This window comes from Mangifera indica, chromosome 4 (genome assembly GCF_011075055.1).
Source record: "Mangifera indica cultivar Alphonso chromosome 4, CATAS_Mindica_2.1, whole genome shotgun sequence".
NCBI classification, from domain to species: Eukaryota; Viridiplantae; Streptophyta; class Magnoliopsida; order Sapindales; family Anacardiaceae; genus Mangifera; species Mangifera indica.
Window position 1 is genome coordinate 14,990,083 of NC_058140.1, and position 23,341 is coordinate 15,013,423.

The 23,341-nt window shown below is 33.3% G+C and overlaps 2 protein-coding genes across 2 annotated transcripts; both read right to left on the bottom strand.

Moving 5' to 3' along the window:
* Positions 1-1,172: 1,172 nt before the first annotated feature.
* LOC123214850 (probable sphingolipid transporter spinster homolog 2) lies at positions 1,173-8,925 on the bottom strand. The gene is made up of 16 exons (XM_044634854.1): positions 8,618-8,925; positions 7,921-8,049; positions 7,488-7,589; positions 6,749-6,853; positions 6,579-6,654; positions 5,353-5,427; positions 5,032-5,134; positions 4,889-4,954; positions 4,061-4,139; positions 3,828-3,901; positions 3,283-3,359; positions 3,007-3,120; positions 2,564-2,683; positions 2,015-2,143; positions 1,671-1,749; positions 1,173-1,479 (listed from the first exon to the last, which is right to left on the bottom strand). Exons 1-16 carry the CDS (start codon positions 8,755-8,757, stop codon positions 1,346-1,348), a joined length of 1,602 nt encoding a protein of 533 aa, XP_044490789.1. The 5' UTR covers positions 8,758-8,925; the 3' UTR covers positions 1,173-1,345.
* A 1,797-nt stretch (positions 8,926-10,722) lies between these two features.
* On the bottom strand, positions 10,723-21,582 carry LOC123214717 (K(+) efflux antiporter 3, chloroplastic). The gene is made up of 19 exons (XM_044634677.1): positions 21,258-21,582; positions 19,875-20,258; positions 18,955-19,056; positions 17,963-18,043; positions 17,028-17,129; positions 16,398-16,475; positions 15,770-15,838; positions 15,543-15,593; positions 14,747-14,860; positions 14,566-14,667; positions 14,358-14,492; positions 13,935-14,116; positions 13,719-13,851; positions 13,285-13,356; positions 13,091-13,192; positions 12,157-12,318; positions 11,776-11,865; positions 11,520-11,681; positions 10,723-11,271 (listed from the first exon to the last, which is right to left on the bottom strand). The coding sequence occupies exons 1-19, from the start codon at positions 21,294-21,296 to the stop codon at positions 11,011-11,013; spliced, it is 2,421 nt and encodes an 806-aa protein (XP_044490612.1). The 5' UTR covers positions 21,297-21,582; the 3' UTR covers positions 10,723-11,010.
* Positions 21,583-23,341: the final 1,759 nt, after the last annotated feature.

The following is a 23,341-nucleotide window of genomic DNA, read 5'->3' on the forward strand; positions in this document are numbered from 1 at the left end:
TATTCACTAAAAAAATTTTAAAAATTAAAATTTAATTATATATTTTTTTTAAAATTTAAAAATCTTACAATTTTCCTCTAACTCAATATTTAAAAACTAACAAATATTTTTTAAGATTTGTTCATTTTCTCTCTGACGTCGATTGACCATCTTCGACTATCGATCATCCTCCCTCCTATCTTATTTTTCTCTCCGATCACTTTGTCTTCTCTCTCTAGTCGTCTTAGATCATGAAAAAGATGAAATTATCATGTTGTCTTCATTAGACGAAGACGATGAATCTTCATTTGAGAGACAACTTGTCTTCGTCTTAGATGAAAACCGTTCATCTTCATCGCTATTGGAGAGAGAAAAGAGAGTGATCTGAGGGAGAGATAAGGTGAGAGAGAGGACGATCGATGGTCGGAAATGACAAATCGATGTCAGAGAGAAGAAGAACAAACTTTAGGGGGTATTTGTCAATTTTTAAACTTTGGGTTAAGAGAAATTATAAGTTTTTTAAACTTGAAGAGAAAAATGTGATAAAACTTTAAACTTTTTAGCAAATGATGATATTACCCCTCACCCTAACTGAGATTTTTAATAAAAATTTGCTAACAGATAAATATTTAGGTTTTTGAAAGTTAGATGGTGAAAATTTGTATTTTCAATATATCATGGGTGTGAATAAGTCTTTTTACCTAAAATATAATGGTAAAGTAGATTAATATTAAATTTTAATAGATTATATATGATATACTCTAGAGATTAGTGTTAATATCAAATGTGAAAATGGTAACTAAATATAAAATTAGGAAATTTCTTTAACATAATTCCAATTTATATTCTAAATGATGAAAAAAAACAACAATTATAAGATATAATAAAATTATATGTATCTATTTTGAGTATACAAATAGATACAAACTTGATGTGTATCATTATGTGATTAGATGATTTTGGAATTAAGTATAAAGTAATACTCAATCACATGATAACATACATAAAATTATATTTATTTATATACTCAAAATGGATATACATAATACTGCTCTATCAGATATGCATAACCATAAATCAAATCATTTAATAGATATGGGTTGCTATTGTTTCATTTCAGGTAACCTATCCCCTCCCATGATAAGATTAAGCAAATAATTAAATTTTAATCACAGCAGGGGATGACAAATCAATCAGATAATTGTGCATGCACCAGTTCATGAATTGCCAAAAGTGGGACTACATTGTTCCTTTATCATAACTATGAAAAATATATACATATTCCGCCCAAACTTGAGAGTTATTATTTACATTAAAAAATGAAATCATCCAACATACATTCCTTCAGAACACTGTTAAAACTTTGTTATGATTGTGCAGAAGTTTCTGTTGTTTCTTCTTTTCTCTCTTCAAGTAAAGGTGTTGTGTTTGATCTTTCAATCCTGGTCACTTGATGCTCACTTTCTTCATTGAATCTATCCACACTGGGCAAAAATATTCCTGGTATCCAAACACAATCAGTTTGGCAAGATTTCATGAGCATTTGATCTAAAATCTCAGAAACTTGCACACCATGGTTTCATCGGTTTCGTTTTAAGTTATCAGGTTCTACATGGTTACTTCTGCTTATGAGGTGAGAATATAAATTGATTTCCAGAGGAAATTACCAGAACAAACGATCTCAGACTTACCTATAAACCACATCAATGCTGCTGCAAATAATATGGCCGTCAGAATAAGAGCAGTCTCCCTCCAATTGTTAACATGGTCCTGTCAAGGATATTTCGGGAGTTTTGAGACATTACAATGAAAATTTATAACATAAAGAACAACCATGCAATCAAATTTATAATCTTTCAACTGTGGAAACTAACCAAGGTCTAACATTTGTTGCAATAAGGCAAAGATCATATGAGGAGTTTGCTTAACCACTATTTCAATGGATTACAATTGAACAACCAAAAACTTTAAAAAAATCTTGGTGTGTGAATAGTTTCCATAATTTTGCAGTGTAATGCGGTCTATGAAGGCAAACCTGAAGAACCCCAACAAGTGGCGAGGAAGGAACATCTCCAAAGACGTGAATTGAAACAGTAGAGACAGCCATAGATAGTGGTCTCAAGCTTGGTTTAACACAATGGAGACTTATATAATTTACAGGACCCTGCAAAAGACTCACAAAGGATTTATTAAAAAAAAAAATTACTCTACATTCTTCCCCATAGATATGCTTTTTTTTTAGAATATCAGTTAAATAAAAGTAACTAATCAATTGAATAACACAAGGTGCATGTTATGTTAATGGCTTCCATAATTACTTTTATAAGAATGAAAATACATATTCAAACATTTCTAACTTATTTATATTAAATGATATGACAGTATGTAATTAGGTAATGTGACTGATTTACTTTTTTTTTCACTTGAAAATCGTCCAATCACATACTACTGTATCAATTTGTATAGACAAATTAATAAAAAATATTTATATATGTAATATTACTCATCTTATAATGCACTAGCATATTATCAGAAGCATCTCTATGAGAAGCTGAGGTGTTTTTAGTTTTGGGAAAAGGAATACCTGAATGGCAAATACTAGTAGTTCACCAACTGAGAAAAGAGCATGGAAAGCATACAAGCTCTTATTACAAAAGGCAACAAAGCAAAATATTGTTCCAAAAAATGTTGCCACTGAGAGAAGCTGCATAACAAGACCAAACAAGAGTTAATGTCCTACAAATTTTTACTGGTATCATGTAGCCTGAATGATATTAAGCGAGCTAAGTATTCAGAAGGACCAACAAAATTTGAAGTATAAATGATATTTCTTTTTTCTTTATTCTATTACAATAGGTTAGAAGATTAAAATTTTTGCATAAACTCAACACATTGTGCATCTCATTAGACAACTTTGGATCTTATTGATCCTGTATATACAACAGCCAAAACTAGGGGCAACATAATGCATTCAGGAGTGAATAACTATGAAAGGAAATAAAATCTTTTGAATGCCAGTGCATTTACCTTAAAAGCATTAGAGATTGTCGAATTCATATAGTCCAGAATATAACCTCCTGCTATTGTGCCCAATATGCCACAGACAACAGTAATTCCACCAAAGATCATATCTGCATCACTCTGCAAAAGAACCCTAACTTCTTTAGCAGTGTAACCATATTATTGTGGTACCTCAGTTTTTTTGGTAAAATTATCATCCATACATACAAACAAAATGTGACAAAATGATAAAAAAGAACTTTCCCTAATTAAATTATTATCACATCCAAGCTAAAACCTTACCATGTTATAAATGCTACGACCAGCCTTTGGTCCCCAATACGAGTATGCACCTATGACAAAAGTGTATGCTATATAACCTGAAAACAGAAACTCTCACATTCAGTAACTAGTACACAATGACATGGCAGCATCACAAATAGGTAATAACAATAATAATCCTTATGTATAATTAAACAACAAATCCCCGTGTAGAGAAATAACATAAATCCCCTTACCGTTAATTGTTTGGTGTCAAAATAATGATGAAAGACAATTAAATAAATATTCATTCACCTATCATGTTATAAACTATAACTGTACATTAACAGCTAAATAATGGTAGGTGGACTTTTGTTAATTGATTAAACCTCAGGAGGTCGAGATAATCCCCCTCAAAAATATTGAAATGATTACATCTCAGATATCTCAAAGTGAATATTATAAGAAAAATGTTCACCTTAAAACTTGTTAATTATACTTAATTTATCAAAGAGAATCGATAGAGCTAAATAAAATGAAAAAACATCAAAGATAGGGATATATTTAAAGTATAGTGAAAAAATTACCTAGAACATTAATGATATAGACTTTATCAACTAAAAGAACTTTCACGTCTTTGAGGATATTACTATCTTTTGACCTGCAATAATAATAAGTTCAACACAGTAAATAATATGTTCCAAATAACAAGACAATCATCTCATTTATATTGAATACTTGATTGGGAACTTGAACAAAAGTCATATAGAAAAACATGCAATCATACACACATACATACAAGAAATTCATGTGTCCTCACTTGGAAGATTTGTTTGAGTTTTTGTTATCTATCTCTTCCTTCATGGACGCATGACTTTTATCAGTAGTAACCTCTACATCTGCATCATACATAAACTCAATAAACCAGAAGAGACCAAATATTATCAATTAATTTGGGTACTATCTTCTTAAAGATTCTAAAATTCATATTCCAGCGCAAAGAGTTTTATAGGGAACTTTGTTGAAACCATTTAATCACACATTTATTAAGCCATACTGATCATAATTTTTATACTTTCATATTTTTTATATTTACAAATAAATAACTATGAACCATTAAATAACTGTTAAACTACTGTTGAGAAGTTACATAAGATAAATAACTTCTAAGTAGTGAGAATAAAAAATTAAGAAAGTAACAAACTTGAACCTTCAAATGTCAGATACAGATAATAAAATGCTAAAGCAAAGAGTTTATGAATACTGCTAATGGAAAAAATTTTTTACATATAAAGTGTAGTGTATTCAACATACACTGACAGGAAATATAAATTTTAATCTGTTATGCTACCAGTCCATAAAGAACTGGACTATTTTCTCAGAAACATCAATTAATAAGAACAGGAAAATTTTCATCTGTTATGCACCCAACATATAAAGTAATGGATTTTTTTTTTTTTGGTTTTTTGAACTGTAGGTGGAATTGTTTGTATTTCTTTATTGATCAATAAAATTTTTTGTTTCCTATTAAAAAATAGCTATATAAATGAGAAAAAAGGAAAAAGGAAAATATCGAAGAATTTGTGTGCTTATTCTGGTGCATATTTATCATATTTCTAATAAGAGGTGATAGCATATTTGACCATACCTTGGCCTTCAGGAAGAACTGTCTCTATATCTGTTAGTGCTTTCTTTGATTCTGTGTGAGCGAAACCTGTATCCAGAAAATTTTTATAGGTAGCTGGAATATGCCAGAAGGATCAAATCACTTAATATCTAAGAAACATGCACCTTTCAACTGCAAAGGCTTCATAACAAAACCCAGGACAACAAATGGAAACATCAGTATTGCCTCCCCGAAGAATGCATAACGCCAACTAAAATGGTCACCCACCTATTAAGAAAGAAGGAAGATGATTGTAATTTCACCCACAAATAAAAGGGCAGGGTTTGAAAAGGAAACAGGAATCAGTGATGTCAACACAACATATTATGAACAATAAAAAGACCCCAGAAGATTTGTAAGAAAAGCTAAAATTTCACCCTGAATATTTGACAGAAAAACATTAGTAATCATAGGAAATGACAAAATAAAAAATAAACAACACTTACCAAGCCACCATACACGTAGCCGATTGCATAACCAGTTGGTATACACATGTAAAATATTCCAAGCCATGCCGTTTTCTGATGCAAAGGAAGAGTATAAGACACAGGTTTACAGAAAGAGTGCCAAAATTGAATGCCGCATTTCATATCACTATATGTATACCAGCCATTTTTACTAACTCAGATTGTCTTCAAAATCAAAAGTAAGATTACCACAGTTTGTCACATCAAAAAGCCTATCAGTTGTTCTGAAAATAAACAGGGCAAGGCACTCTCTTCAACTTCTCCACAAAATTTATTAGTGCAACAACTACGAGGACTTGTAAGATAAAATTTGACATAAAGAGAAGTGTCTCAACTGGACAAAATGTAAGGTAATCTAAATGTAAACGTATATTGATGAAGACTCCCACCAACTTCATTAGAAGTTTGGGATCTTTTGGTAAAGCATGGTGCTTTGTGGACAAGCCAACTTTGATTAGTCCTACAATCTCCAACAATAATGATCTTGCAAGCATGGAGAATAACTTAAGACATAATGCAACAAAGCATACAAAAACCAAGAGTAAGAGCAGGAACCATAGGACACAGAGTGCCTTCACATGTGAGCAAGTTATTTTTCATACAGATGTATGTTTCTATCAACTGAATATTTTCTAAAACTTGTGAATCAGACAAGTGGCAGTTTCATGATTTGCACACTTGGATTTGTGTTCAAAGTTCTAAAATGTCTTGATAAGGTTTATTTTCATAAGTATAGTGCGTTGTTAATTCATTTCAATTTATTTATAATTGACAAATATATGAGGAAGCTACTAAATAATTGTGGTGGACACTTTGACTGTATTTCTCCTCCCTACCTCAAAACACTAACACAGAAAAGTTACTTCATGTTAGTTCTTAAGTTCAAGAACTTAAATCTTCAAGTGATGGGACCCAGAGCACCATTCAGAACAAAACATGATGAAATTACCTTAGAGATTACTAGTATTCTTTGCCACAGAAACTAAATATTTGAATTGAAGAAGCATCCACGCTAAGTTAATACAATCTGTGTACTTAACAATGTTATGCCATTCATCTAGCACAAAAAGGAAATACTTGATGAATAGTATAAAACTTCATCCAATTTATAAGTGTTATTTGTAGTCATTCTTCAGCAGTTAAATATCAATTAAAACAGCTACCGCTTTACTTGTAAATTTTTTTTTTTTTTAAAGAAATACAACCTGGGAAACTGGAGCATTATCATCAATAAATGGGGCTGCAAGACTAATAAATGAAGCCTCCCCTACACCAACTAGCCTGATGAGACAACAACAATATAATACTAGTTAATCGGCTGTATGAGATAAATCAGCAATAAAAATGAAGCTTAGGACATAAGTCACAAACTTACATGCGGCAGATTGTAATGGACCAGAAATCCCTTGAAAAACCACAACCTATTACAGCTACAGTCCAAACTGACAATCCAACTCCAATAAGCCTAAACGGATTTAAACTGCAAAAATTCAAAAGTATATTAGGACTCATGCCAAAGTAAATGCACTATATTAAATCAGAAATCGAGTTCTGAAAAATAGTACAAAAGCAAGGGACAAGGACCAAACTATTCTGTTAACATGGCATAGATATATTTCCTAAAAATATATGTTTCCTTAATGATTAATACAAGAAACATGAGACATGGATCAACAAGTGATTTAGGCTACATCAAATTGAGGCCAAAATAGTTAAGATGACAGGAGGCTGAAAAACACATGCCAACAAAACGTGGAGTTGCAATCACGTGATTGTTTCAAGTTCCTCTTAAACTTCAAAATTGTTGTTTTAATATACAAAATTTTGTAGGGAAAACTCCTTGACTGGGTAGAGTATTTTTGAATTATTTCACTATGGCCTTCCATCATCAAAGCCCCGTGCATATGTCAGCCATGTCTATCATAAGTTCGGATGAACGTCTAGTTTTAAGTATAAGATTTAGGCATTTTACTTTAAACAATTAACACCTTTATAATTATAAGTATCTGTTTTACTTATCCCCAGCATATCTAGCATGTTGAAAAACTAAAAAACCAGGCCCCTGCACCTACACCATCACAGGTTGACAAAAAGGCAGGCAAAATGGCAATTACCTCTTTGCCAATGATGCAAATATTGGAGAAGCCACCAGCAGTCCAACCGTGAAGGCAGATGATAGAACACCATCTTCAAAATTGCTTAAGTTAAAATCCCCCCTGTAAGCAACCATGAAAATCGTTTAAGTCAAAAGAGTTGCAAGATTTAGTAAAACTTGAGCAATTTTTTAGTAGTGTCAACTACGCACATATAAACATAGCAATAGTTCCCATATGGTAAGTTATGTAGATTGGAGAAAATATATGTAATGCACATGAACCATGAATATTAGGCCAAATTCCTCAATTTTATTATCCCTTTCATATTTTATGCTTTGAGCTCACAATCCACCTGATGAAATCAATTACGAGTATATAATATTTACTATCCAATTCCTCCAGAGGCAAGAACAGCCATGAAAATTCAAATGAAAGCTCAATGTAAGCTTACTGTATTCCGCTACCAGATGTGCATGTGCCATCTGTGCAAGTTCTGCGGCTCCCATTCACGCCATTGCTCGCAATTGCTCCTCGATCCATATAATTCAACATGTTGATCACACAGAAAATAGCCAGCAGCCTGAACAGACAGCAGATTTTGTAATTCAGTAAAATTAAGATACAATCATTCATGTTCTGATACCGGATAACTTTCGCCATGTAAAGATATATAAAAAGTAAATTGAACACCACCCAAATTAACTCCCTCCCTACTGATAATACCTTGACTGCGCAAAACATGATTAATTTATTAAAGGGTAATAGCTCAAATTCATCTAGATCTCAATGTCAATAGCTCAGCTCATAATACAACAGCATTTAATCCAATAACTCTTAACATTGAATGCTTTCACACAAAATAGATACAAAATCACTATTGAAAGTGCTTACAGTTTTACCAAACAACAAAATTCAGTTGAACTCAATCATTAAACTTCATTCAACTTCCCTCAGAAACCAAACATAATCCCATAATGTGCATACTAAACAAGTACAAATCTAACTGAAATTTCGTTTCCTACACTACATCCAACAATCCCACAAAGAAACAGAATCTAAAATCCCTTCTTTCTTCATTTTCTCTTCACTTTCTCACCAACCAAACATTCAGAAACTACAAAAACACAGTAAACAAAGCAAAAAAGTACCTCTTTGGAGTGAACCATGACGGCTTTGCAGGATCCCATGAGACTGAGTTTCTGGCCATCTCTATCTCCGCCACAGATGGGTTTGGGTCCTTTGGCTTTGGTGCTTCTAAAGAAGCAGCTTTTTCTTCTTCTTTTTCCATTAAAAAAGAAAACAAAAAATATATTAAAGCACAACTAACCCTTCTTCGTCCTTTCCTTTGTGTGTTTTGAATGGTAGTTGAAGTAACGAATTCTCCAAGTCTTAACTACCCGATTGGTTTTCATGCATCAGCAGCTTTTTGTCGTCACCTTGAGCTGCTAGTAAAAGTGCTTTTTACTGTATTTTCTTGGTTTTTCAACTTCCGCCTTTTCAATCATTAGGAGATAAGCTTTATGATTAGTACGAATATTAGTTAAGATCTGCCTAGATTTCACCGAGTCCTTGGATATTTATCGGTTTGTGCTAATAATCTAAGCGGCCAAATTGGCTTAGAGGATTTTTTACGAAGTGAAAAATTTAAGAGAAAAATATTATTTACTATTAAATACATTTTTCAAAGAGTTTCTACTCATCAACTACGGATAAAGATTGGTGTTAATTTGTTAAGATTGTAGATTCTTTTATTCTTTGGAAAAAGAAAGTAAAAACTTTCCTAGGAAATAGCAGAATCAAAGATGCTTAATGTCATGTGTGAATATTATTTATACCAAGTACTTCTGTGATTTAACACTTCCAGGAACATCAGTCCTGGGGCTGCCATTGCCGTTGTAATTTACAGGCATTCTTGTACCAGTAAAAGTGACCCAAAATTTTCTTTGAAACGGATAAAGAAAGAAGCCGAAACCATCAACCATGCAGTCACCATTTTCTTCATAATCATCTCTTAACACTTCTTATGTGTTTCCAGGCTATCAAACGATGAACCGAAACAATCAAGTACTAAAACTGTAATTACACTTGTCCAATTATAGAGTTTCAGCTGATCATACTTGTTATTAATTAAAAGGTCACAACAATGCAAATATTAATTAAACCAAAACGATTGAAAGTTTCACCTAAATAAATTTCGACACACAGGAAATATAGCCATTTTCGGAACAAAGGCTATCCTCAGGTTTTTTGACAGAAAGTTAGAACCTTATAATATGGATTACATGAAAGGAAAATAAAGAAAATAACAATAAATGGTAGCATTAAGACACCAGCTCTTGCATTTTATAGAACCTTTTTTGGGAAGGAATGGATACTTCATTTTTAGTCTTGTAGACTTCCATTTCCTTTCCCATTTGCATCTTTGATGGAATTCCCACTCCGATTTCAAGTTCTACATAATCTCACGTTTCTGGAAGGGGCAATGACACAAGCTCCTCTTGCAGTGGCCGTGGCTCTTTGCATGGTCGGCGGGGTTCACAGACCATGGAATAATGTTGCCTTTTCTATTTCTTTTCTTTTAACGAAGGTGGGATGTTGGAGATTTGGTTGACAAGGGCTGGTGAGATGGCGATGATGCAAAGGCGCAGTCGCTCAACCAGCAAGTAAAAAGAAATAGGAAAAGGAGAGAAGAAAGGCAGCTGCATACTGACTTAAAGGACATCAAGAGGAGTGAGAGCGAGATGGGTATATCATATAGCGTTCGTCAAGTGGGAAATGCTTTTTGAATTTGTTTGTTGAGTAAAAAGATTTCTTCAATGGCGTCCCAAAGTAAAGATTGGGTTTAAATGTGACTGACTGATAAATGGGTTTACTGTTGTATCACCTGGCCAAAATGCTGCACTATTAAATTTTTGGTTTTCTGAATTCAGCATGGAGCTCTCAATGTTGATTCAAGCATCTATTCACTCTATCAATAAACAAGACAAATGATTTGCCTTTTTTATTGATTCCAATGGATTGGATTTAAAAACACTCTTGGATAAGGTATTCAACTCCGGGGATGAATTGAAAAGGAAATATTTATTGTTTCACCTGAATAAACCTTTTTATGAGGCAACAGCAAAAAAAAAAAAAATGTCTGGATCATCCAAGATCAAAAATAGTATTTGCAAACAACATCACTGGAGGCAGTGTCAAAATCTGTGAACTATTAACTTTCAGAAAAGAACGCATACAAGTGGGGGGAAACATGAAAGAATAAGAAAAACCTCTATCATTAGTCAATTATTTTAAGATAAAATTCATCAATATATCATGGTGTGGCTAAAGAAGAATCGGTACTTTGACTGTTTCTGCTGTAAAATAGACCAGTCTAGCAATGATGCATTTTACCTATATGCCTTCTATCCATGCTATAGTTGGACTTTGTAAAAAATTTTGAATAATTTGGCTACAAGGGTAAGCATTCTAAGATACACAAGTAAACTTCAGATGTTGCACTTCTGTTTCTTAGATTCTTGGTAGTTGTTAGATAACTTACTTACGGCTTTACCATCTTTTCTTCTCCAGCTTCTTCAGTTTGTTCTTGAAAACTGTTTTCTGCATCTAATTCACAGTACAATACTCCTTTTCCGTCTAAATCGTCAGATAGTTGATAATCACCATCATGTGTTGCTTTTTCTATCCCCCCTTGAAAAGTCACAGCACGAGACACATCTGTGCTGTTCATTCTAGCTAATCTTTTATCGTTTGAAGTTGATGAAATCGGTTCTTGAGCCTCATTGAAGTCAGCTACTCTTACCTTCAGACCAGACCACAACCGGTTATTTATTCAGAAATTTCAGCTGCTTAAGTCACTAGAAAATGTGAGAAAAGCAAGATTGAACCACCAGTTAAGTTCATTCAGGGAGTATATTTCTTACGACACTTGGATTTTTTTTCAGCATCAATGATTAGGAAAAAGGGTAGAACATTATGATAAAAATGACAAATTTCACCATCGTGGTGAGGACAGACCAAACTTGATTAATCCAAACATGCATTATGTACCTGCAGTGGCTTCATAACATCAAATTCTCGATCATCAGTTTTGCTAAGTGCCTCTTGAGCCTGTAGCTCCATGGAATCCCGAACAAGCTGACTTATAAAGCTCACATCATCAGACATGACACCAAACCCCTTCAAAAGCTTAGAGCCAAGTTGTAAACTTGTCTGCATGGATAAATGCAAAAGTAAGGAAGAGCAAATTATGAAAAACCTTATCGCTGTAAAACCATACAACAAAACAAGATTTTTTTATTAATACCTCTGCACTTTCGAGAATAGTATCTGTAGCTCCTGCTTTCTTCAAATCCAAAAGATGCCTGAGGTCTTGAGCTCGGGCATATATTGGAATCTGCACAGTTGAATGTTCACCGTTAGATTGTCAATCCCAAGCAGGAAATAAATTATATGCAGATCTCAAATAAATAAATTAAGGAGTTCATGAAATTCTCCTCATACAGATTTGGTCTGGACGGAGTATGAAGAGTGGAAACTATAGACTTGTATGTTTCATACATTAATCTTTTGCTAGAATTTTATACAGATAGGATACTATAAATGTTTGTCCTCGCCCCTCACATGGACATGCCCACCACAAGTGCCCAGTACACACACAAAGCAGCAGGGAGAGAAAAAGCCCTACCGCCGGGAAAGCAAGCTTAAGCCTTTGGACTGCTTCAACTGTTCTCTTCCTCCCTGTGTACATGATCATAACAGCTTTTGGGGAAGAGATACCAGCAGATTGCAGCACTGCTGGACGTGATCCATCACCATATAGAACAGGAAAACCAAGTTTTCTTGATGCCTGTCAATGCAACAGGTAAAGTATTTAGTGTCACTAACTATAATAACCTATAATTAATATGCTAGTAAAATACCAAAACTAAGATGGGTTATCATTTTGTTGCCTCCTGAAACAAGCCCCTTCACAGAGCTTAAAGATTGCACTAATTACACATAATTCAATTTTAACAATGATTAAATGCCTTATACTTGTAGAATGAATGCAGTTTTGGTCAATATAACATAAGTTTTTACCCTTGAATTCTAATTTAAACAAGCTCTAATGGTATTAAGAATAGTATGTGTGGAAACATTCCTCACAACTGCTAGTAACATTAATAGATATTTCTATATTCTCATTAATCTCACAAACAAGAGTAATCACCTGGGATCCCTATAGAGATCTTTTTAAAAAATAATAATAAATAAATATCCTTTTTTTGAGAAACTATCAAAAACTGTCTAAAGAGGTAAATTTTTGATAGAAAATTATTAGGAAAAAAAAAAAGAGCTAATATTATGCATTTTTCAAAATACAGTATCTCATAGGGTCTATGATAAGTACTCCAGAAAGTAATTGCTTAATATACCAAATTAAATATTTCTGGCAAAATTTATCATTATAAGGGTTTAAAACTCTGTAAGGACAGAAATTGTAATAGTCCACAAAATAATAGTTCTAAACCCAGACATCAGATGGACCAGACCAAAAAACCAAAAAGAAAATTCCAGAAAGCATTTGACCATCTAGAGAATTTGTCTGAATAGTTAAATTTGGGGCAACTCTTCCTGACCTTTACTACAGAAAGATTCAGATCAAAAGCTACATAAGGCCATCCCACCATATCAGTATCTAACCCAGAAGTCAATGGGGTGGACAAAAAGTTGGCGAGGACCTGCAGATAGGAAATTAGAACAAGATATAATAGATCTATATCTTGAGAAAAAATTATAACTCCACTACAAAGTAGCTCTTGAATTTTTATACCTGACCCATTGGTCCAAATCCAACAATAACAACCGGTTCACGACCCTCAAAGGTCACCATTTCTGCAGCTTTCTGTAAAAAGTTTCATTATGAATATTTATGCTCAAAAATACTTCATTGGAAGATAAAAATAAATAACTTGCAGTACAAATGACAGAATAAATTGACATCTGTTAGGCATGTAACTAATACTCCATATACTGTGTACAACACAAGCAATCAGCTGCTAGTTATACTAACCAAACATATCTTTAACAGATTTCCTTAAAAAATTGCTTAATGCTGTAACTTAAAGCTGTACAAATCCAAACAATCACGAATTTTTTTAAAGAAAACTGGCCAAAGACAAAACAAACGTAATGAAAGTGTCATTATTGCTAACTGTCATTGACTAAATTAAACTCCTAATTGGAAAGTGCGGGTTAGACACATACATCTGTGTCAAACTTGTCATCAATGAATTCAGCAGCCCATCTTCCAACTTCATTAAGCAATGGAGTTAAAGCCATTGACAATACCACCACAATTATGAGCAGCTTGTTAAGCTCAAGTGGTAATACTCCCAATCTGTTTGCAAAGCATAAACTTATTAGCATAGTCAAATATTGGATGCATAATTGATGCAGTTGTACATTTAATTCATGACTGACCTGTTAGCTAGAGAAAAAACTACAAATGCAAATTCGCCTCCTTGAGATAGAAGCAATCCTATTCTCACGCTTTCTTGCATAGTGAGTCCAACACGGGGACCTATAGCTGTTATAATTAATGTCTTGATTACAATTAATCCTGCCAAGAGTGAGAGTACATTTGGCCACTCTCGGAAAAGAAGCTGCAAAGCCAAAAGGAAAAAGAAAAAGAATTGATTGTTTCAAAAATGCCAAGTAGACTCACTAAAAACATGCTACTTCATTAGGGAAGATTATATGTATCTATTTTATCAAACCCAACTAGAAAGCTATATGCTCCTTTGCTATATAGACCCAGAAAACATAACTCAGAATAATTCAAGATTTCTTCATTCCCAATGAAGAAATTACTTGGAAAAAAACTGATTTGAATAATTATAATACCTCCATATCAATGGAAGTCCCTGTAGTCACAAAAAATAATCCAAGAAATAAGCCTCTAAATGGCCTTATATCAGCTTCAATCTGTGTCCGGAAATTAGTTTCTGCTAATAGTGCCCCAGCCAAAAATGCTCCAAGCTTCATTGAAATGGAATTTAGTTACAACATAAACTTAAAAATCATCAATCAAAACTGAGAAGAGAATAAAAACCGTATCACTAAAGCCCAGCTGCTGGGTGAGAAGTGAAGTCCCTGCAACTGTTAGAAGGCAGAGAGCAACAAAGGCTTCTGAGCTCCTTGCTTCTGCAACAACCTACTTAGAAAAATTTGGGTAAGCTTATGCAACAAAGGAAATTTTCAAAAATATTATAATCAAACACAAAATTTTGTACCTCAAAAACTCTTCTCAGAAGATATTTTCCTCCAAGAGAAAGCAGACCCAATCCAGCTAAAGCCTTTAAACTTTCTTTAGCAAGCATCGGCCAGATACTTTCCTCAATAAGATTCTGCGAAAAAGATAGATTGAAATATCAATGCCTAGGAAATTAAAAAGAGAATGCTAATGCATACGAAAAAATCCTGCCGCCTCCAGGTTACTTCCAGTGAATGCTAATTTGTCCCCTTTCAGAAACAGAATGGAATATTTTTCTGAAAAAAATGCCAATAAATTTGTGGCTATCGGTTTCTTTTCTTGAAATAATTGTATTTCTTTTGAAAAAGAATATGATTGACTTTTTTTTTTTTTTAAATCTATCAGGTGCACTGCTCTTGTATTATGCATTAGTGAATATGACACAAACCATATTAATTTACTTTTGTTAATTACTTCCAATTTACAATAATTGAGAAAATGTTTAACTTTTCTTGAATTAAGAATCATTCAAGAGGATGAGAGAGAAATAAATTTTAACTTTTCCAATTAAGAACCAGAAGATTATGCCCAAAAAAAGAGTACGGTGAGTTGTACTAAAGTTATGCAGTGAATTTATATTTTATCAGACTTTATCATGCAGCACTACTCAAAACTTTTTCTTTTCAACTTTTCAATGAAGAACTTAAAAAACGAAGTGATCAAAAAGCTCAATCACATAAAATAGATGATAGTGAATTTTTTTCAATAAAAAAAGAAGATGCTAAAAACATAAAACCGTGCAGATTTTAGGTAGGCAGAGAATGCCCCTTACACACCTGACTCTCTAACACCGGAAGAATGACTAAGAGGGGGACAACCGCTATGTCCTGCACATACCAAGCAGTGGAGATCCAAAAAGGTTATTCACATCAAATCTGTGATGTCTACTTTGCATGATGACCCTAGAAAATTTTAAAGGAAAAATAGAAGGAAAAAAAAATAGCATGATCAATTATGTATTAATAAAAACATAAAAGATGAAACGATAAGTACTCTCTAATACCTGTAATAGAAGTATTCCTAGAGTTGCTGAGCCAAATCTTGTTGGGAGTTCACCCTTCTCTGCAAGAAGCTATATTATGTTTGATAAGTTCTACAATGCTCTACCAAATACATAGAACATTTCTTATGAAACAATAAATAGATACATATTAGTGTACAATAATAAATCAAAAAAATACAACACGCAACCACCCCCCCCCCCCCCCCCCCCCCCACTTTTTCTTCATTTTCATTATTTTTTGCAAGAATGCAATTACAAGAGAAAACCAGATATGAAACCAGCCTGTTTGCATCACTTTATTGGTTCATGACTCCGATATATGTAGTGCACAGACATACAACTGGCAAACAAATTTGCTAACAAAACTATAAAACATTTAATTTTCCTTCTTCAGTTCATTATTATTTTGTTATGTTGCCTTTAAAACTGTGAACCAATTTTTCTGGTAACCCCAGACCACCATGAAACATACAAAACTGTATAAATAGCTTCTCTGTCCATCTTGGACACTAAAATATATCAAAAATCTAAATACAAGTACAATCTGATTCAAAGCAATCGAACCATAAAATTGAGAGAAACATTTTTTATTTACAACATAACTCTTAGATGTCTATAACAAGAATACCTGCAGAACAAAAGCTGAAGATGACAAAGACAGAGCAGCACCAATCACAACAGCTTCGTCAACGCTTCTGATGTTGACCTGACAAATTTTGTTAGGATTTGTAAAAAATATACAAATAGAAACACTGCTGATGAAAGCACTGAAATAGCAAAATATCTATAATTTTGACTGGAGAACAATTTATTAAGCAGTCAGTTCATAAAAACACTGAAATTTATTGGGAAAAAAAGGATTTAACACCCAAAAAGAATTCAAATCTGATTCACCAAATAGTCAAATCAGAGACAGATGATTAACTTTTGGAATTTTCAAGTCAGTCAAAACTTACACAAGAACATTTTTGCTCTCATCTTTGAACAGGTCACTCACTTATACTATGGCCTTCTTTCTGTTTCTTACAATATGAAACACTACATCCAGTTGCTTATAACCAAACACACCAAAGTCAAAAGCCTTGCAACTTGCAAGAACATCATTTCTAATAAAACACGAGCAACAAGATGAACTCCAACAACTTGAAAAAAATCAAACATAAAATATTTTCTACATATAATCCATTATAGTCACATCCCAGTCCAAATATATGACTAAAGAAAAATGATAACACAAGAAAAAGTTGGAAGGTCTCACCAAGTCAGGTCTTGAGTGGAAAAGGAACTCCAAGATTCTTGTTCCAATAGCCCCATTAGGTGGAAGTTCAAATGCCGTAAAAGCAAGAGTGGATAACACAACCTTCCAAAGATGAAGAAAGGTGAGAAGAAATACAAGTTAAAAGGCTTGTATGGCAACCTAGAACAATTATTCAACTTCTCATATCTCTAACTGTTAAAATAGTTACAAACAGATGAAAGCTAAAATTTAAGCTGACAAGGAAAGAGCATAAATCTGAAACAAGGTCAAACTAAGAATAATGATGAAATTAGTTCCCAAACAGGAAATCACCGCAAATAAGTTTACATAAAACTAAAAAATTTAATCATTTCTATACACTTTTTATGAATCAAGTGGAACCATCTTTTGTTCGAATTTTAGCTAGATATCTAATGGAACTGCCATAATAGATCATTAAGGTTCAGTTGCCACCAAAGCTGTGTGTGAATATTGTAATAAAATAACTGTTTCTTAATCATGAACATCCCCAATTCTAGAAATATATGAATTCTGATTGTTCTATCACAAGGACATACTGTATATCCACCTCATAATCTAGCCACTAACTTTGTAATTGTATCCATGTATACTAATTTTTTCTTACTTGATGAATTTGCTTAGGTAACAACCAGTATCTACGGTTGTTACTTTTAAAATAATGCAACCAACTGGCAACTGCTGAGTACACTAACAGCAGGATTAACTTACTTCTAGGAAAAATTAATTCCCATTGTTAAAGCACAAGTTGAACATTTAATATCATACACCTACTGTTTCATAAATTATGATCCTATCCATTGAGTCTGGATATTACAAATACATGCAAATAACTAGAATGAGAAAGATAATGTTCGGTATGTGATTGTCAAGACTATCCCCGGTCCAAAATTGCATCATAGATTGTGAAATTAAACCTGAGTCAGTCCCAAGCCGAAGGCAAATTTTGCAAGAGCCTTCAGACGTGCAAGTGAAAGCTCCAAACCCATCTCAAACAGCTGAAATGAGCATGTATTAGTCCAAAATGAATATTTCCTCATTATACAGTATAATATGAGAAATAAAGCATCATGAAATACCATTAGCTCCACATGCAGATTTTGAACAAAAAATTAAAATACACCCAAATAAAATATGCAGAACAATGGACATCACTGTCAGAGTCTGCAGAGCTAACTCTAATCCAGTTGAATTAAAAAAAAAACTGCACATTTTGTTTATAGGAACTCATAAAAAAGTATATATACAGCTATGTATCTTAGAGACCTAAGTTTCAATAATATAGTTGGAAACAAGCAGTATTTAACTACCAGACATTCTTCCTGAGAATCAAAACCAACTTGAATTATCTACAAAGAAAACAAAAATAATAGAACTCATGTTGAAAAGTAGCATCAGGAGTTGTACAAGCAATACTACTTTCAACTAAATAAACATTCTAAATGTGGGGTTTGCCTCCGAAAGACAAATGGATAAAGATCCATCCCTACATTTCAGATAAGACACAATGCTCACTGAGGTGCTAACTTAGCAAAAAAGGGTAGCAATAACTAAAAATATAAGTCATCACTCTAATTAGCTAAGTTAAATTTATTACTACTGTAAGTATAATATCATTGAGTAATACAAAGATTTCACTAGTTAAGCTTGACCAGTAACTCCAATTACAATATAAGAATATCACCTGCAAGATAAGCAGGCATTTTCAGGGATCTGTTAAAATTGGGTCTGGTTCAGAAAGAAAAGAGAACTTTCAACAAGCTGGAACTAATCAAGATCAATAGGAAGAGGGGTTAGCTGGGAATCTATTGACAAAGTTCATGCCACGACAATCTCTATGGAAGGACAGTTTTGTTGATGCAACTGAAAACATCATCAGAAGATGCACCCAAAGCAAGAGTGTGCTTACCAAGAAAAGGATCCCCCATTCAGAAAGAATTTTGAAATCTGTAAGATTTCTGATGATGCCAAGCTGATTAAGTACAATTCCAGCAAAAAAGAAACCAAGTATCTGAAAACAAGTAAAAGTTCTTATATTCAGTGCAACAGCATAAAACATTTATAATATGTATAATCAGTCCTCAAAAAACTATTTTTTTAGGTCTTGGACCCTCCAAAATATTTTGTTTACATTCCATCAGTGCTCAAATATTGTTATGTGTGCCTAATGTGTGAGCTCATTCAATTGATTGTTATTGGTTCTTCTACTGATAATTTTGCTCTTTCAAAATAAATATAGAAATGGACTCCAAATTGCTCCATCCTTTGGCTGTGAGTGTGTGTACACTTTTGTCCACACCTTTGTGATTGCATGCAAATTGTTTTCAAGCCCTTTTGTTTTCTCTTTCAAACCTATTTATCAGAACAATATTGGTAATAATCTCTCTTTTACATGGACATGCAAACATGTTTATCTATGGCCCAGAAAAAGTTTGTGCTAGTTTGTGCATGCCATGCACATGTGCATATGTAGGAATTTCTTTCCTAGTGCTTGTAGTTCTATTCTTTCACATTTCAGAGTTAAACTCTCTCTCCATCTACATGTCCTTGTGCACAAGTGTCTACAAAAACACACATTTGGATATGATTACTTTCAACATTTCATAATAAAATTTTCACTCCCATTGAAGCAATGCTTGTATGAATAAATAAGTCTATATCCATGTGTGCACTCTTGTGCCTAGCCAAATACTTTCCCATAAAAATTTTACTCCTGAGCATGCCGTTGATAGGAATATAACACATTCTTCAGAGAAAAAAAAAATCAAAATGACAAAGAGAGTGAAGAAAGCACGCTAAACGATATTGATAGAGCAACGTTATCCTTACAGGGCTGGCTCTAGCAATCTTGAATGCAGGAACAACAATGACAGTCACACCTAAAAATGTAAGTGTGTCCAGTCCTAAATCATTAATGACATCAATGGCACCGGCAACATCAACTGTTGCATACTTCCGAAATCTTTCCCTGTGGCCCTGTCTTTGGTTGGAGAAATAGAAACCTTTCTGACCAAATATTGAGGAAGTTAAGGATAGCCTTCCATTATATCTGGAGGCAAAAGAGTGATGACTTATCCTATCATTTACCACATGTGATGGAACATGGACCCGTTGCTTGTATGAATATTGCATACTATAATAATGTGTACCAAAGTTTGAAATATCGTGAGTGTATGCCCCAGTTGGGCTTGTTTGTTTAAAGATGTCATATACCTGCAATGTAAAAAGGTAAGGAAAAAGATCAATGCCAATAGCACTATTTCACCTCCTGGCACGTGAATCATCAAAGACATTTCAACAATGCATAAATTAAGAAACATAAATGCGCAAAAACAGAATCTTCCATGTTAATCAATTAAATCCTCTATGTATCAAATACCAAAGGAAGTGAATTTCTTCACATTCCAATTGATGCAAAACTTTTGCAAAGACAGTACAAAATACATTTTAATGTCAAGAAAAGGGAAATTTAATCTGGCATGATACACAGAACTCAAACTTATAAGCACTATTTTAGAACTTGGAATCCTTTTATAGCCAATCAAAAACTTTAGATTCAGAGTTCTTACAGAAGTAAACTTTACTATGGAGTTTAAATAGAATTTTAGCTACGTTTTCAGTTGAACCAATTCCCATTCTAGAGACAATCCCAAATTGCCTGTTCAAACTTTGTGCGTGTAACTCTTTGCTTATTGGTCCAAGTTGGCAACTTCAGGATTGGCAGTATCAGATGCTCAATCACTGTTCTCTCCCATGCAAACTGGGTGGGATGACTATTAAAGGAATTTCGTTGTTCCATTATTCAAAAAGACGTTGTAATTCAATGCATAATGTCAGGTATATATAGGCCAATAATGTGAAGGCTAAAATCATCTTTCTGCAAAGATACCAAAAGACATTTTTGGCTCCCCAGTATTCCATATTCAACACATCTTTCCCACATGGCAAGTTAGCATAACTTGGGACTAAATATTCGAACAAAGAGCTAAAATCGAGATTAATGGTTGAGAAAATAATACACTCAACAAAGTTTGACTAATTAATTTATTGAAATTGCAATTTGAGCGTTGACTAACTTGAGACTTGATGCTTAATCACAGCTGAACATCCACTCGACGATAAAAACAAGAAGGGTCAATCAAACAACACAAATAAGTAAAAGAAGCAAGACAGGAAGGAGTTAAAGCAGAAGTAAGTAGAAGAAGAGCTAACCGTAGGAGTATAACAAGACGCTAACGCAGTTTCCAACATAGCGAAACAAGAAGACGAAGACTGAAGAATCAAGAACGAAACAAACAAGTGCAAAAGCTAGAACACATTTGCTCCTATGTTTGGCTTTTAAGTAAAATGTTTTAACTAAGGAAAGGAACAATCGAAAGAAAAGACACTTGAAGATTCTTCATGGGGAGGAAAGGATTGTGTTAAAGAAAGAGGAGCAGAAGTGACCACACGTTGTTTGAAGTGGAGTTGTTTGTAAGTTTGGAGGTTTGTTTATGGTCTCAACTTTCAAGTTGTGTGATTTGTGGAGGAAATGGGAACGTTTGGGCAAGAACTGGCTGTGGACACCAACTGGATTTTTTTATAGGCCAAAAGACTTTTCCCACCCAAGGTACAGTGAAATCTCAATTCCCACCCACCAACTTTCAAAAACCCAAACCCACCTATAGTTTAGAAAACTAACATATGCCCTCCAAAACTAAGATAAGATAAAAGATAAAATCGTCATTTAATAATAATATTTAACATTTATATTATTTTATCCTTTTAATTTGAAAAACCAATAATTTTACCCAAAATTAAGTTTTGAAAAGTCACATTTTCCTCTCTACCTAGGGTTTCCAATTTCACTGACAAATTTTTTGACCAACGATGGTCGATCTCTCTCTCTCTTAGTGTCAGCACTCACTCTGATGTTCAATATTAGACCGATGATATCTAAATTCGATAAAATCCAGACAATGAGTCAAAACTCTACGTCTAGATCTTCATCGTCTAGACAAAGTTGGCTTCGTCTGGATGATAACGACTGTTCAAATGAGGAGATTCTTTGTCTGAATTTCATCAAATCCAAACATTGTCGATCCAATATTAAACATCAGAGAGAGAGACTATATCAGAAGGGAGAGAGATTGATCATCATTGGCTAGAAATTCATCGACAAAATTGGAAACCCTAAGTAGGGGGTAAATTATCACTTTTCAATACTTAATTTTGGACGAAATTATTAGTTTTTTAAATTAAAGTGATAAAATAATATAAATATTAAATATTATTGTTAAAAAATGATTTTGTCCTTAATTTTATCTTAATTTTCGAGGGTAGGTGTTAGTTTTCCAAACTATAGGTGGGTGTTTTGATTTTTAAAAGTTGGTGGGTGGGAATAGGAATTCACTATACCTTGGGTGGGAACAAGTCCTTTCGCCTTTTTTTTTTATATATTCAAGCTAATATATGGTGCACGTGGCGAGCTTTGATTACGACTTGCTGATTATCCCGGTGGAACTTGATCATTAAAAGAATAGGAGAAACCAATCAAAACGCGCTTTTTTTTTTTCTTCAGTCAAATGAATAAAAATAATTTATAATTCCTTACTATTCAATTTTTTAAAATATATAATCGGCCAAAAGTCTTGGCTTATCCAAGGGATATTAATTAAAATAGGCAAGAGGATTCCCGCCTAAACCTTTTTCGGCAATAATTACTCTGTTTTACCTTTTTAAGCAAATCATTTTTTTCATTCCAAAAATATCCCTAATCTAATTTTTCAAATGCAACGCTTGCTTTTCGCCGATTAATTCATTCCTATCAACACAGAAATCATTAATATTAGATTAAGATTAAATTACCTGAAATAAATAAAATTTATAAATTAAAAAAGGGATTAATGTTTATAAAATAATTTATTTTTATATATAAAAAATAATAAGTTTTTCTTTAAATTATCTGTAATGAAAAATAGATTAAATTTTATTTTTATAAAATAATTGAAGTGAATTTGGATATTTATAAAATAATCTATTTTTATAAAATAGATTAAATTTTATTTTTATAAAAACAGGTTGCAATGAATTTGGTAAAGGGTGCGTGAATTTGGTAAGGGGTGCGACACTCTGGTAAGGGGTGCAGGTGCGTGCGTGGAGGGTGCGACAATTGCTGGAAGGGTGCGTGGAAGGTGCAGCGATTTCTGAAAGGGTGTGTGGAGGTGTGACAATTTTTGAAAGGGTGCGTGGAAGGGTGCGGCAATTTTCTGAAAGGTGCAGGAATTATAAAAGGGGTGCATGAAAATAATAAACAC

Coding starts and splice junctions, on each gene's coding strand:
- LOC123214850 (XM_044634854.1), bottom strand. CDS start 8,757: ATGGAAAAAGAAGAAGAAAAAGCTGCTTCTTTAGAAGCACCAAAGCCA. Junction 7,590..7,920: donor ACATCTGGTAGCGGAATACA/GTAAGCTTACAT, acceptor GGTTGCTTACAG/GGGGGATTTTAACTTAAGCA. Junction 3,360..3,827: donor CTATATCATTAATGTTCTAG/GTAATTTTTTCA, acceptor TTCTGTTTTCAG/GTTATATAGCATACACTTTT.
- LOC123214717 (XM_044634677.1), bottom strand. CDS start 21,296: ATGTTGGAAACTGCGTTAGCGTCTTGTTATACTCCTACG. Junction 20,259..21,257: donor CGTCTTGTTATACTCCTACG/GTTAGCTCTTCT, acceptor TTTACATTGCAG/GTATATGACATCTTTAAACA. Junction 14,117..14,357: donor GGACTTCCATTGATATGGAG/GTATTATAATTA, acceptor TTGGCTTTGCAG/CTTCTTTTCCGAGAGTGGCC.